General features: G+C 32.2%; 1 protein-coding gene across 1 annotated transcript; it reads right to left on the bottom strand.

The window, feature by feature from the left end:
• Positions 1 to 3,676: 3,676 nt before the first annotated feature.
• On the bottom strand, positions 3,677 to 9,560 carry LOC131645130 (serine decarboxylase). The gene is made up of 6 exons (XM_058915791.1): positions 9,405 to 9,560; positions 7,501 to 7,851; positions 5,579 to 5,810; positions 5,303 to 5,496; positions 5,050 to 5,186; positions 3,677 to 4,405 (listed from the first exon to the last, which is right to left on the bottom strand). The coding sequence occupies exons 2-6, from the start codon at positions 7,823 to 7,825 to the stop codon at positions 3,839 to 3,841; spliced, it is 1,455 nt and encodes a 484-aa protein (XP_058771774.1). The 5' UTR covers positions 7,826 to 7,851; positions 9,405 to 9,560; the 3' UTR covers positions 3,677 to 3,838.
• Between the last annotated feature and the right edge of the window lie 5,762 nt (positions 9,561 to 15,322).

Raw genomic sequence — 15,322 nt, 5'->3', positions numbered from 1 at the left:
TGAAGTATGAGTTAGAACTTCTGAAGAAGTTCAAGATGGAGAATTGCAAAGCTGCTGTGACACCGTCAGAAACGAATCAGAAATTGGACTCTGACTCTGAAGGTGAAAATGTTGATGCTACGATCTTCAAACAGCTGGTGGGCTCTCTGAGGTATTTGTGTAATACCAGGCCTGATATATGCTATGCAGTTGGATTGGTTAGTAGGTTCATGAGTAAACCTAAGTGGTCTCATTATCAAGCTGTTGTCAGAATCTTGAGATATATCAAGGGAACTCTGAAGTTTGGCATATTGTTTCCTTCTGGGAGAAAGGAAGAATCAGAGTTATTGAGTTACTCTGACTTTGATTGGTGTGGAGACAGAGTTGATAGAAGGAGTACCTCTGGATATTTGTTTATGTTTCTGGGAGGTCCTATCTCTTGGAGTTCCAAGAAGCAAGTTGTTGTTGCTCTATCAACATGTGAAGCTGAGTACATTGAAGGCGTTGTAGTTGCATGTCAAGCTGTGTGACTTCTAAATTTATTAGAAGATCTGAAGATTAAAGTGAAGAAGCCTCTAAAGCTGATGATTGATAACAAGTCTGCAATCAATCTTGCCAAGAATCCGGTGTTACACGGAAGAAGCAAGCATATTGAGACTAAGTATCATTTCTTGAGAAGCCAAGTCCAAAATGGAACATTAGAGGTTGTGCATTGTAGCACCCAGAAGCAGCTGGCAGATGTTCTGACGAAGGCAATCAAGACGGATCAATTTCTGCTCTTAAGGGATGGAATTGGTGTTGTCAGCTTTGATTGAAGAATATGAATTAAGGGATGGTATTGAAGAGTAATTCATATTCAGAAGATGAGCATCAGAAGTTCTGATGTGGATTGATCTTCTGATGGTTACTCAGAAGATAGTGTTGACCAGAAGTTCTACCTTCTGGGTCCTGTTAGCTTAGCTATTTAGTTAGTAAGGGTACTTTAGTATTTCTTAGTATTATACTGTTTGTACCTTAAACTTGTTCACTAAGTTTATTCTATTAGGGCTTATGTGGCAATTTTTCTTTTGTATAAATAGCCTTGTAGTAGCTATCATTTATTAACAAGTAATAGAGAAACAACAATTATTCTCTCATTCTTTTTGCGCCGTTATTCCTTTTGTTTATTCTCTTTGTTATCATCTTTAATTCTTGTGCACCAACAGGAAGTTTTTAGTAGTGATTGGAGGTGAGCGCGATCGATTGGTTTAACTGCAATTTGTAAATTTAAAAATCTAAAAATGCTCTCAATTTTCGGTGATGCATCTTCAGACGCACTCATTTTCCACAAAATTGAATGCAAACGAGCGAGTCACCCCTACTATACTTAATTTCGGAGATGCATATTCGGATAAATTTTATTTTTACGAAAAAATGTGTTTTCGGATATGTATATCCGAAAAGTTTTCTATTGTATTTTTTTAACTTAGTATTGGTTGTATCCAGATAAGCAGACCTCATGCATCAACAATGCAACAATTTTGTAAATACCAACAATGTCCATATTGAAAAGAAAAAAACAATTGAAAAATTAAAAAAAAACTAAAATAAAATTATAAAAATTGAAATTACAACTAAAAATCAAATAAAATCAAATTTAGAGTTTACAAAAAATTTCAAATTTTTTTGAAAATATGAAAACAGAAAATAATCAAATAAAATAGAAAAATAAGGAATTTAGAATTTTTAGGGTTTCTTTTTAAGTTTTTCTGATGAAATGGCATGATAAAATTTTGATTCAAAGTCAATTTTTCAGAAAATTGAATTTTTTTACGCTAGGCCGCGTAAAGACCGGAACTGCATAAGGCAGAATGCGGGGATACAATTCCTATTACTCTAATGAAAAATGCTTATTAGTAAGAAAATGGAAAAACAAGAAATGCAAGAATAAATCCAACCATCCATTATTACCACAACTCCATGATCCCTATTAAAAAAAGGTTTAATTTAAATTAATTTAAAATTCACCACTAAAATAGTGACACATATTCATTCTTACATTTCTTCTTCAAATTGCTTCGTACTAAATAGCACTACTCTTACTCTAATATTGATTAAAATTGACAGAGAGTCTTCACCAACGGCGTCAATTTCAATGAAAAACGTATAGCAACTGGGGTCATAGGTGTTTTTAGATATGCATCTCCGAACTCATCCTAGAAAATTTCAGAGATACATCTCCGAACAAATATTTAGCAAAAACAAAGGAGTTCTTGATTTACAAAGGATTAGATGATTTAAGGTGCTTTCGAAAAATAAATCTTCGAAAAATTTCGAAAATATTTTTTCAAAAGTGTGAGAAGAGCTTCAAGGGTGGAAAAAAAATTGCCTTATATTTTCTTAAATAGTAGCAACATCACAAGTGCACTAAATAGCACAACTGTAGTCTGTAGTCGCGTGTAGGCCAAAATGTATCAAACTGTTCCCACAAGAAAGTCAATTTTATAAAATAATTAGTGATATCAATATCACCTTGTGAGAGATAGGATAGGTTACGATTTCGGCTGGCAATGAACCAAACTAACTCGAAAATAGTTCGAAACTCGATTCGAAAATTAAATCGTTGAACTAGGTTCATGAACCAAATGAGCTGAGTATGAGCTAAAAACTAAGTTCGTTAACTATATGAGCTGAACTTGAACTATACATAGTTCGACTCGTTAGGTTCATGAGTCAACTCGATTATATATAAGATAGATTATATTGTCTTTAAGAGTAGGTTTAAATATTTGCTTTAAACCTTAGTATCATATTTTATTTTAATCTAACGGTTTTAATTAATAATTTATATTCTCTAGTGAGCAAAATATTTCTACAAATAAAATTAACATCGTATAAATTCCAATCTTATAACTTTTATTTTATTTCTATATTTTTTATTTAAAAAATATTAATTTAAAATGTCAAATATATATGTAAAAAAAATAGACTTTAAAAAATTACTTTTAAGTCCGTGAAATAAGCGAGTTGAACCTAACAAGATAAATCTAACGAGCTGAATCGAGATGTTCGTGAACTTCTAACAGGTCGAGTTTGACCTGAAAAAAAAGTTCGAGATAAACTCAAACTCGGCCAATTCTTAACGAGTCGAGTTTGAGCTGAAAAAGAAGTTCGTCATGAACTCGAACTCGGCCAATTCTTAACGAGTCAAACTGAGCTGAGATGAGTTCGACTCGACTCATTTCCAGCCCTAGTTACGATGAAGATCCCAAATTTTGAAAATGTCACCTTGTGAAAACCTATTTTTAATATGTTTTTTTTCAAATAAGGTGTGCATTGTTATCCATAAAATTGATTAAATAATACAATGCCTTCTAAAATTGAATGTTTTAAACCAAAAAAAAATAAAAGGAACCATGATACTGCGGCGGGTTCGTGGAATGTGAAGAACATATGCAAATGCAAGTAGAGAAAAGGTGTCATCGATGAATTTCAGATTATTCTTTGAGACCAAGACCACTCTCATTGCACAAGCTCAACAAAAAAAAATTGTCAAACAAGGGCATGACGAGATCAAGAGATTATTTCTCATTCCAATAAAAATAATAAAGATTTGAGAAATAGTTGCAAAATCTAAAAATGTGTTGTCATCAAATATACCATGTTAGATCAAGAAAAGAACAAGGGAATCATCTAAATATACATCAAGTAAATGGCCTTTGACAAAAAATTATAAGCAACAATATAAGCCAAGTAAATAGGAAAACAAAGACAATTCTAAATGTTATATAAGTGCATCAAAGTGCTGATAAAATACACCACACAAAAAACACCAAACACAACTACCATAGAAAACTCTAGATTATATTAGATGCTACAATCACTTATGTAGAGCACATAAGCAACTGTTTTCACCTACATCTGATGCGATACAATAAGGCTGATACTTCCCCTCTTCAAACCAAGTAACACGCTTCTGCACGAGCTCGTTTAGAAACTCATCAAGTTTCTGAATAGTGACGTTTGGCATCACCACCACATGAGCGATGTTCCCCTTGCATGCTAACTGCCATTTGCGGATAAATTCCTCATCGTGTGGCCGCTCAAATACAACCGTGCTGCTAAGCTCATTAAGCATTGCACCGATCCCAGCATCAATAAGGCGGTCTTTGAAGTAGAATGCATTTCGCAAGCATTTCTGCACTTCTTTCTGGAAGCCTTTGTATCCTTTCCGGTTCAAGGTGTACCAAAGGAATATGGGAGCGTGGCCATTTCGACTACCCATGATTGTGGCATCCCTAGATGCAAGGTATTCCACATTCCTGGAAAGAGCATTGATATGCTCCAATCTTGTTATCTGCACCCCACAAGGCATGGGGCACCCCACAAATTTGTGGCCAGAAACACTCACACTTCCAATAGGCTTCTTAAAAGTTACTTTTGGAGCCTGAGATAAGCACAATTTTAATTATTAATGTTACACAAACCAACTATGTCAAAGGATACAAAACAACAAAGAATATGGCACAACTCACATAATCACAGGAATAGTTATCATTTCTCAACCAAGAAACCAAACAATCACATATCGTCCAACATGGATGAGACGACAAATAAACAAGAAACTTAATCTTGTCCATTTTTAAATATAACCAGGTCAGAATAAAGACAATATTCCCAGACTGAAATCAAAATAAGGGAGCAGTTTCTACTGAATGTAAACAGTCAATGATAGTCAGGCTTATATTTACATAAATTTGGTTAATCAATAAACATTAGAAAAGCAAGCCTCAACTATCATATATGAAGAAAGCTTGATCATATAATAATTGGGATAAGACCAAGAAAATTGCTAGAGTGAAAATGCAGAAATGAGCAGAACAAATGAGCCGTTATAAGATAGGATAGACAAGGTATGCAGGGAAGAGCATAACATAAATGCAGCTTGCTATGAAATATGCAAACAACCAAAACAAATGACAAGCAATAACAGCAACATTTTCTATCAGAACATGTGGGGATAACAAATGGAAGTTTCGATGTTATATCTGACACACTATATGATTTATTTATGGTAACATTAGCACTTACTCGTTTCACAAAAGGCATCATGAGACCAAACAATGCCCCATCAACGTGGATGTAGAATCTGTCATGTGAAAATCCAGCTTCTTCAAGTTTCTGTATAACCAGATCAAGATCATCCACAGCTCCTTTCACAGTTGTACCTGCATAGTTTCAATTCTATGAGCCAAAATTAACAAAAGGGAGATAAGGGGAGGCATAGAACTATGAGAGAGAGAGAGAGAGAGAGAGAGAGAGAGAGAGAGAGAGAGAGATAGACCTATGTTCACATTTATAATTGCTGGCTTGTCCTGGTGACAAAGAAGTTTGGCCTTGAAATCATCACAATCAATCTCGCCTGAATTAAGAGTCTCAATCTTCTCACATTCCATTCGGTACATACGAGCAGCTTTAAAAATTGAATAATGTGACTCCCGCGAGGCATACAAAATCCCATCTGGTAACACCTCTCTCCTGCAAAATTTATTTAAACCATATTTCATGTTCTTTACAAACTTTCAAAATGTTGAACGACATAAATTTAGCTGAAACTAACCCAACTAGGATGCCATGAAGATTGCCTTCTGTGCCGCAGTTTGTTATATAGCCCCAATACTCATTTTTCTCCAGTTCCCATAATCTGGCAAACCAATCCAAAACACCAACTTCAAACTGCCGGGAGTGGACACCATAATTGCTTTCGATAAATGGATCTCCAAGGTTGTTTATGGAAAAATGCTGAAGTTGAGAGAGTGCACCGTAATCGAAATCCAAATTATAGGGGTAGCCTGCAATAGATTATTCATTTATCAAATGAGAGGCTAGGCCTAATTAACTACAGAGATCAGTCAAAGAGGTGAGCTTTAAAAATTACAAAAATCTATACAAAAAAAAATTACTTTACGAAATGGAATTAAAATAATTTAAATGCACTGTTATGGATTCATTAAATGATAAGTTCCTAAAATACAAGGCAAGATTACAAACATTTCCCCCCCTCTATAAGTATCTTAACATTCTTTAAGTATACGAAATTATCTTAAGAAATATAGAGTTTCGTGGATCTAGGAGATTGAATGTTTTATAGTTGTATTGTTAGTTACCCATCTACTTTCTCACATGCTTGACCTTCCAATGTGTCTTTTTGGTGTATTAGAGCAATAACCAGTGAATTTGGAATAGCACAGACACAGTTGCAAAATTATTCTGAACATGAGATAACAGAATAGGACATTCGAGTGAAGTCTGTAAGGAAAAAAATATTCGAATTCTTTTCTTGGTGTCAACATGGAAAATACCAAATCAGCATTTGCTTTCTTTTTCAGAGTAAAATTGGGCTATACTCGCATCCAAAATAAGCCATCATACTTGGTAATAAAAGCACAAACAATTTGATATTTTCTGGATCATAGGTTGGAAAAAGAATGGATTATAAAAATAAAGGTTAGAGAAATAATGAAAGCAACAAGATAATTTTATCGATGTGATCTTGCTTAGCCCTAGATCAATGACTACCCCCTGGTATCTCTCCCTCTAAGACCAATCTGCAACCATACAAAATGACCCTTTGCCTTCTCTTCCTACCTCTTAATGTCCTATTTCTGCCTAGTTTATCAGAATTCTAATTAACAGTTGTTAACTCTACCTCCCTTTATGAATAGAAAGTAGTTTGTTGAGCTTATCTGAAACTTAAGCTACAATTTCCTGCAGACACAATCGAGCTTCCTTCCTCGAGTTGACAGCTGAAGTTGAACTGAAAATTTTATGTTTTTACAGATTACCATATAGTGGGGTGTAGCTTGTTTTTATGAACATATTCTGTTAGTTTTTGCTTTACATTATATTTGTGATGTGTCCCACAAAGTTAAGAACATAGTCAAATAAAAACCCAGGAACTTTAGAGAAATTTTTTGCTTTTGACAAAAAATAGATGGTCCATAAAGGCCCTCCATCAGAAATTTAATGGAAGTAGGTGAGCTAAAGCATAAGTAAAAGTTAGCGCCAGTTTGAGGGTTCCAAGTTTATGTCAAGATGGAGCTAGTTGAGTTTTATGTATGCCAACTGTCAAGTCATAGTACCAAATCTTGAGTCTGAATGAAGCTAAAACCTGGGGGGAAAATCAAAATCAGCACAATGATTTGAATAACTTGGTTGATACCCTGTTAGCAAACTGGGTTTGGGTTTAAGATGAATGGGAACTAAAGTGTTGGATTATGACTCAGGGCTGTTACCATCAAAAAATTAAGAGAGAAAAATAGAGAAAACGTTGGAATCATCCAATATAGGAAGGTGTTATGCAAAAGGATTTGATTAGAGGGAAACTCCAAGTCTCTCAGATACTTAGTTTTAAAAAGTATTTCTATTAATAAACGCTATTTTCTTCTATTGCAAGAACCATCACGTAAAATGCCCAGATACAACAACAACATATATGCAATCAGCAAAATAAAAGAATGAAAAGAGCAAATATTGTCAAACCTAAATGATACTTTGTCCTTTCAGTTAAAGATTTTCTGTATCTGGCCAACACACTTGCCATATGAGCATCACGATCCCCAGTAATGTCATCATCATCTTCTGGCTCCGTGACTTCAAGACATGAGGTATGAATATTTCTTCCCAAAACTATTTCTCTTTTCTCATTTCCTGCATTAAACTGAGCCTCCACCTTGCCATTAGTCTCTGCAACTACAGGAGGCACAGGATCTTTGATAATGGCAGATACATCAAATTCATCAGGCAATACATCAACTGCTCTGTTAATGCTCAAATCATCAACCAAAACATCAACACTTCCAACCATTTTCGTTATCCACAACAGAAGAACACCTGACAAAATTTAGATTATAAAATCAAGGGTAAACCATAAAAACAGGATTCAAAATTCAAACTTAAAAAAAAAATACTAATGAATCCCGAAGTGCCATCCCTATCCATAGTGTTTAAAAAAAACAGCATATAAAAATGCATAACTCTTAGAAACTTTAATTTAATTGAAGTCTCTGCATGCAAGTAAATAACTAGTGTGACTAATACTTACATCTAATAATACAAAAGGAAGCAAAACAATCTAAAACAATAGCACCTAAACATCAAACAACACTGCATATAAGATCTACGCATATGTTTGGTTCCAGCTTTGTAGAATTGATTTCAAAATATTTGGTTCCTCTAAGGTAGAATAGATTTTCTCTTTGTTTTAGCTTTTGGAAAAGGCAAAAGCAATTCTAGAGGTGTAGAATCGATTTTGGAAAGATTTTGAGATGTTTGGTTCTTCTAAATTAGAATTAATTTTGTCTCCAGATTTGATTTTACTTGAAGCTACAATTTATAACTTTTGACTTTAAGCGTAATTTTTACACTGAAATTTGTTGTTCAACTCACTTTTGCATAAATATATTCAAACATAAATCAAACTTTACATCAACTCACTTTTAACCTGAATCAATTCTATAAAATCAATTCACTCAAAATTAATTCTCGTCACAGCAAGAACCAAACACACACTAATTCAAAAGCTAGAAATTATAGCTTATGATTCTCAAATCAATTTTCACACTCAAATTTATTATTCAACTAACTTAAATGGAGCCAAACATAAATTTCTTTCAAATCAATTTCTAATTGTAGCTAGAAACTGTAGAACAAGATACAATATCAAATAGTTCAAAATCAACTTTCACCATAGCAGAACCAATCATAAATTTCCTTTAAATCCATAAACTTATATAATATAACAAATTGAATGTAAACATCAATATGCCTTGTAGTTGTAGCATCACACCTCTGAAAAAAGTGTGTCCGTGTTAGTTAGTATCGGAAACCGACATCAACACCTGCGATTCCTAATTTATTCATTTTTTCAAATTGAATGTAAATATTATCTGAAACCGACATCAACGCCTGTGATTCCTAATTTATTCATTTTTTCAAATTGAATGTAAATATTATCTGAAACCGACATCAACACCTGTGATTCCTAATTTATTCATTTTTTCAAATTGAATGTAAATATGCCTTGTAGCATAACACCTTTGAAAAAAGTGTGTCTGTGTTAGATAGTATCCGAAACCGACATCAACACGTGTGATTCCCAATTTATTCATTTTTTCAAATATAATCTGTGTCAAAGTTTCAGTGTCGGTGTCGTGTTTTCGGTGTCCAGAGTAATAGAAAATAAGTAATATCGTCAAATTATAACTGAACGACATATCTAAAACCAAAAGCATAGCAGTTTCAATCAACATAACCTAACGATCTGCAGCATATAAAATCAGAAGCAAAATTAACGATCACGAAGATGATAAACAGCGAAAATGCATTACGTTAGATCATAATTGAAAGAGAAAAACGAATATGATATAGATCTGGAAGAAACTTACAGAAGATGAAATGATGGAAGAATGAGATGTGGAATTGGGAAATGAGAGAGAAGGAAGGAAACAGTTGCACGAGAATCGGCACCACAGGTAGCCGCTAGCAATACAGTGAAATGGGGCAATCAGAGAGAGATTCGGAAGATTTTTTTTCTTTTATTTATAAACAACTAGATTCCGTTGGATCTCTCACGTGCTTCATATCGTCGCACGTGAGTCTCTGTCAGCTTTCTCGGACTAATTAATGTATTTAATTTCTAAATTGGCAAATTCCTCATGCATTTTGCCTTTTCGGACAAGGTAGAGGTGAAAAAGGGACAGTTATGCTTATACACTTAAAAAAAATAGAGCGGAACTAATATAATTGAGAAAGTGATAGAGTAAGGAATATGATTAATTAGAATAGAATTTATATTATTATTATTATTATTATTATTATTATTATTATTATTATTATTATTTAAGTTGTAATGTTTTAAAATGTTCTTAGGACTTTGAAATATTATTGAGGTGAACTTTAATTAGTTATTAGGTACTAGTTACTCTCCACTTCTACTATTATATATGTATTCATCAAAAGAGGGCAAAATTATCAAAAGAAATCAAAGTTATCTTTTTATCTCTATTTTCTTAGTTTATTTTTAATGTCTTTCTTTTTTATTAATTGAAACCTTAATTTCATGGTTTTGATAGGAAGTCGATTTAAAATTTTGTCTTACATGTGAAAAACCAAAGGTGGATATGCGAGTCTACATCCTTAAAGTTTAAAATCTATAAAAATAAATTTATTGGTGTTAGCATTTGTAAAAATCCGCAAAAAAAAAAGTAAAGACATGATAATATATTAAAGAGTGCAACTCTAAAACTTTGATCTGGCTGTGAAAGAATATAAGTAAAATGAATATGGCCGAAAGGTCAGACTCATTTTGTCACCATTGAGAATTCAGAGGCATCATGTGTTTGAATTTTTCTCTCTCTACATCACATTCTCTTCCATTTTATAAATGTCTAGTCGGTAGGTCCTAAAAAAACATTTTACTTCTATGTAGTTTATGCTTAAGAGTTGTTCGACCTACTAGACCAGGTCGTCAAATTGGGTCGAATTTTGTAATCTGAAGCCAATAGACCATGTCCCAAAATATAACTGACCAAGAAGAACAAGGTCAGACTAAAGCAACAGATAGATCAGGCCTAGGCCCGAAATTAGGGGTGTAAGCGGGCCAGAAAAAACAAATTAAACCGACTATCCAAACCAAACTAAACCGAAATAAAACCGATTGTTTCTGGTTTGATTCTGAAACCGAACTAAACCAATAAAAATTGATGTAGTTTGGTTCGATTCTCGGTTTTAATTTTTAGGAACCGCCAAACCGATGAACCGAACCGATGGAAATAATTACGCTTTAAATATTTTATTTCACCCATCATTAAGCTCAAAAGTTGTATCATTCCAACCATTCTCCATCTTTGTTTTCACTTTCATCCTTTCAGCAAAACACACATCTAGAACTTAACTCCAAAACACAGAAAGTATAAATCATAAGTCACAAAAACTTGCTTTCACTAAACTACTTCTCTTGTTGTCCGCCTCAAATGTTGCATTCATTATCGTCATTATGATATTTATGGTTTCCTTTTGTTCAAGTTCTATTAGTTAATTTTCATTTTTTTTATCTTTTTTGCTTCTTCTTGAACAAAACTCCTTCTATTCTTGTTACAAAATAGTTTTGAAGTGTATTTAAGATGTGAAACATGTTAATTGATGCGTGTTTTTTTTTGTGTTTTTTTTAAGCTTTCAAATTTATTTTCAACATTTTGATTCCAAGTTTCAACTTTTATATTTTATAGTGAATTTATTTCATGATACAATGAAAATATGTCACTGTTTCATAATAGATTAAGAGCAACTTGTAAATTGTTTAAAAAAATAGAGCATGAAATAAATGACATGAAATGTATTATTTTAAAAAGTAATATCATAAAATACACCTAAAAACACGATAGTGGAGAATACATGATGAATATAATATTTGAAAAAAATATTAAAAACCGATCACCCGAACCATACCGAACCAAACCGGTTAGTTTGATTCGGTTCCATCTTTTAAAAATGTTAAAAATCAAACTAAACCAACCCAAAGAAGATATTATTGGTTCGGACTTTTTTTTATCAAAAATTGGTCTAAATCGATCTGATTACACCCTTACTTAAAATTAATATAGAGATAATTTCAAATTAAAATATAAACGATGATACATTTATGACTAATTGATAAATATTATGCCTCAAGATCTAGACATAAAGTCTGGTTTCAATTATTATAAGAACTCCCATTAATAGAGAATAATTCAAATAATAGATGAGGAAGACTTTACTAACCCTTATAGGGTAAAGTTATATTTGTGTAACTTTTTTAGGATAATAGTTACTTGTGCTTTTGTGGTATAAGAGTTAAGAGTTAAATATATTAATGGAGCAGAACAAAATAGAGTGAAATCGAAGCGAATAAAAAAATATTATTTATTATTTAAATATTTTATGTCCGAATAAAATGATTTTATCATTCTATTCAAATTAAAAAATACTAAAAATAATAAAATAGAATAAAATATATTTCCATCATATATTAGATCTTTCCATCTTTTTAATTAGTTCAATTAATAAAACATAATCTTATAAAATTCCATTCTATCAATTCAAAATATCCTTAATATAAGATTTTCTTTAAGTTTGGCTCAATCACAATGTCAAAAAATTTAGTGCAGAGTGTAGCGTGTACAAATAAAAGATTTATTGTGTCATAGGGCAATGTATTTTATTATATCTCTTATGATAAAACCAACTATAATGATAATTTTTAAAAAGCAATATTGCCTTTTTTTTATAAATTTAATCCTATATGTATCTACTTACTTAAATACCAATACGTTTTATACCAAATGATGAAAAGATTAGTAAAGTGGATTAAAGCCCCACAAAAAAAGAGATTATTATCACCTCTTACTCTAGCTATCAATATATTTGCTATGTCGGTATAAATATCTACAATTCAAAATTTGCACTGAAAGTGACCACTATGATTGGTTTTATTTGTGTATTGCAAATAGAGTTTAATTTATGTATTACCGACGACAATGTAAATTTGCTATCTTATCTGATTATATGAAATACTATTCATGCATAATATTCTCCGAGGGAAATGTGAGTTGGATCGATAAAATTGGGAATCTCTCACGAGAAATCCTAGCCTTTAAAAATAAATTAATAAAATATATAAAGAATTAAAAAGGATTTTAACGGGTGTGGTTGAAAACGGGATGAAAAATCAGTGAATAGTACACTGGAGACAATATATTCTCGTAAGATTGGATTCTTATATGATGGATTGAGTTTTCTCGTACACATGTGTGGGGATGTTACTTTAAGGTTAATATTCTAACATATAAGTTAAAGGGAGGATGAGAAATGATTAATAATGGAGATGAATAGAGGATGAGAAATGATTAATAATGGAGATGAATAGGCATGACAACGGGGCGGGAACGGTTTTTATTTCTTTTAAATCCAAATTCGAATCCCCAATCAATCTTTATTCTCTGTCCCAAATTCAAAAGGATATGGAGAATGAAAACTCAAACCCGTCCCAAACAGATTTGAGTATCCCCGCTCTGCCACCATTCATTTAGTGAAATATTTTTTAAATAAAAATATTTATTTTTTTCAAAAAAATAAATTACATTATAAATAATAAAATAAAATAATCTCAAAAATTTCATACATACATTTCAAATATTTTAAATAATAAATACAAATCAAATTATAAAAACATCACCCACATATTTTATAATATAAATTATAAAATATAAATAATAATGTACATAATAAAATAAATTGATCAAGTTCGGGGGCAGGTCTGGGTACTAGTGTCCTCATTACTCGACCCGTCCCCATATTGTATGATCGAAGAAACCCTAAATTCGAACTCAAACTCAATCAAAACAAATTTTTTCCGTCAACTTCGGGGCGGGTTCTGGTGGATACTCGCGGTTATGAATTTTATTGCCAGGACTAAAGATGTATTTGAATTATTTATAAAATGGTGTGTTGCTCTCTTAATATAACTTAATATAACAAATGTAGTTATAACTGTTTTTGGGTAAAATGTGGCGTATCATATTGGAGACTGTCTAATTGATATAGATAGTGTGTGATAACCGTCTAATTGATCTAGATGGTGTGTGATAAGTTAGATATTAGAATTGTGTGTTTGAAAGTACAAAGAGCTTATGCATAGTTTTTAATATTGTTTGTTTTTTAATTTCTTATTGAACTTTCTGCATGGTCAGAACACATGACATTAAGAAATTAATTTTAAAAAATTGTATTGTTGTATTGTTAAATTGAATATATTGTAATAGAAAATTTATATGTTGATATCATTTTCTATTAAAATTATTAAAAAATTAATAATTCAATATATTTAGTAAACACAACCTCATTATTCATGTCACTTCTATCTTACATCTCTCTAAAGATCTAGTACCATAATTTTCATCTCAAATGCCTGTACTTCGTCCAAATTTCATTAAACAAGTCATGTTCATTTTATGCATATTTCTAATTGTCAAGTAATCACAACTTTTTCGTAAGTGTGATAATTAATGAGATCAATTTTACGAATATTCTCATTATCATCCAAAAAAATCTTTGAAGCTTTTGAATTTCTTTAAGACGACTCTTAGGTATTAAAGTTGTTTTTTAACTCTTTTGGTCCGGAAACGTTCGCTTGATTGTGAATTTAATAAGGTTCAAATAACTACGGGTATGATGAAATTTATGGTCCAAAGGTCTAAGAAGAACGAGGATGATACTTGCAAACACTCTAATGTCTAAGTCGATGGCTATTAGATGTGAGGGGTACCTCTATGATCTTGTTGTCGACCCATTGAATCATTTGTATGAAATGAGACTTTCTTGACTCAAGTGTAAAATTTTCAATAGATTAGCATATATTATGTTGCATGAGTGTTGTTCTATGTGACATTATGCAAAATAATAAAGAATATACAAGATGTTTTGGTGAAGAAGGGAAATATGTGGGACACGATGCTCCAACATGTGTTTAACATCTGGTCCTTGTCAGCAGCCTAATATTGTTGCAGATTGGAGCGAAAATTCTGATTGTGGTTCAATTAGATTTTTTGTTTGAAAGTTTGGTTGAAGATCAAATCAAATATTGGGTATTTAAATTTGACTTTGAATTAAAAATAAATCATATCTTTTGTTGGAGGCTTTTGTGGAACAAATCAAAAACAAAATCCAACAAAATCTTCTACAAATTTGGACGAGATCGCAGTTGTTATCCAAAGGAGAAAAGCCCAGAATTGCATTGCTATTTAAGGAGACTCAAACCTCTCTTGAGAGGATGAGCGCTAGGATTGAAGATCTTTGTGCTAGGGTTTTAGTTGGGTTGTTTGTTTGTGTTGTTTGTGAACCATACTGGCGCGTACATACATATCATAAGGCATAGTTGTTGGTTTATTTAGTTGAGTTATAATTCAACATTTATCATTCTGATTATTGTCGTTAATCACTAGGGGTTAGTGATTGAGAGAAAGTTAGAGGTGTCTCATATTTAGGCGGAGTCTTAAATAGAAATACATTAAGAGTAGATTAAGAAGAAGGACATTGAACAAGGAGTCTTACAAATGAACATGATCAGTGATAGAAACGATTACCTCTTGTGGATATTAAAACCTTTGATGCAAAAACCGGAGGATTGATCACAAGCGTTGATGAAGAACAACACCTCTACTCAGCCCACACGAACATATAACCTTCAGTATCAGTGCTAGCTGTTATGAAAGAAGGCTTTGAGTGAGAGAGAATGAGAGAGAAATACGTCCACGATTTCACAAACCTA

Source organism: Vicia villosa, linkage group LG1 (assembly GCF_029867415.1).
Source record: "Vicia villosa cultivar HV-30 ecotype Madison, WI linkage group LG1, Vvil1.0, whole genome shotgun sequence".
Taxonomy (NCBI): Eukaryota; Viridiplantae; Streptophyta; class Magnoliopsida; order Fabales; family Fabaceae; genus Vicia; species Vicia villosa.
This window is presented reverse-complemented; position numbering and strand designations above follow the sequence as displayed.

What these genes read in the sequence shown, in the direction of transcription:
- LOC131645130 (XM_058915791.1), bottom strand. Translation starts at nt 7,825, where the DNA reads ATGGTTGGAAGTGTTGATGTTTTGGTTGATGATTTGAGCATTAACAGA. An exon ending in AAGGACAAAGTATCATTTAG is followed by an intron (nt 5,811 to 7,500) that starts GTTTGACAATAT and finishes AATCTATTGCAG; the next exon opens with GCTACCCCTATAATTTGGAT. An exon ending in TGATGCCTTTTGTGAAACGA is followed by an intron (nt 4,406 to 5,049) that starts GTAAGTGCTAAT and finishes TGCTTATCTCAG; the next exon opens with GCTCCAAAAGTAACTTTTAA.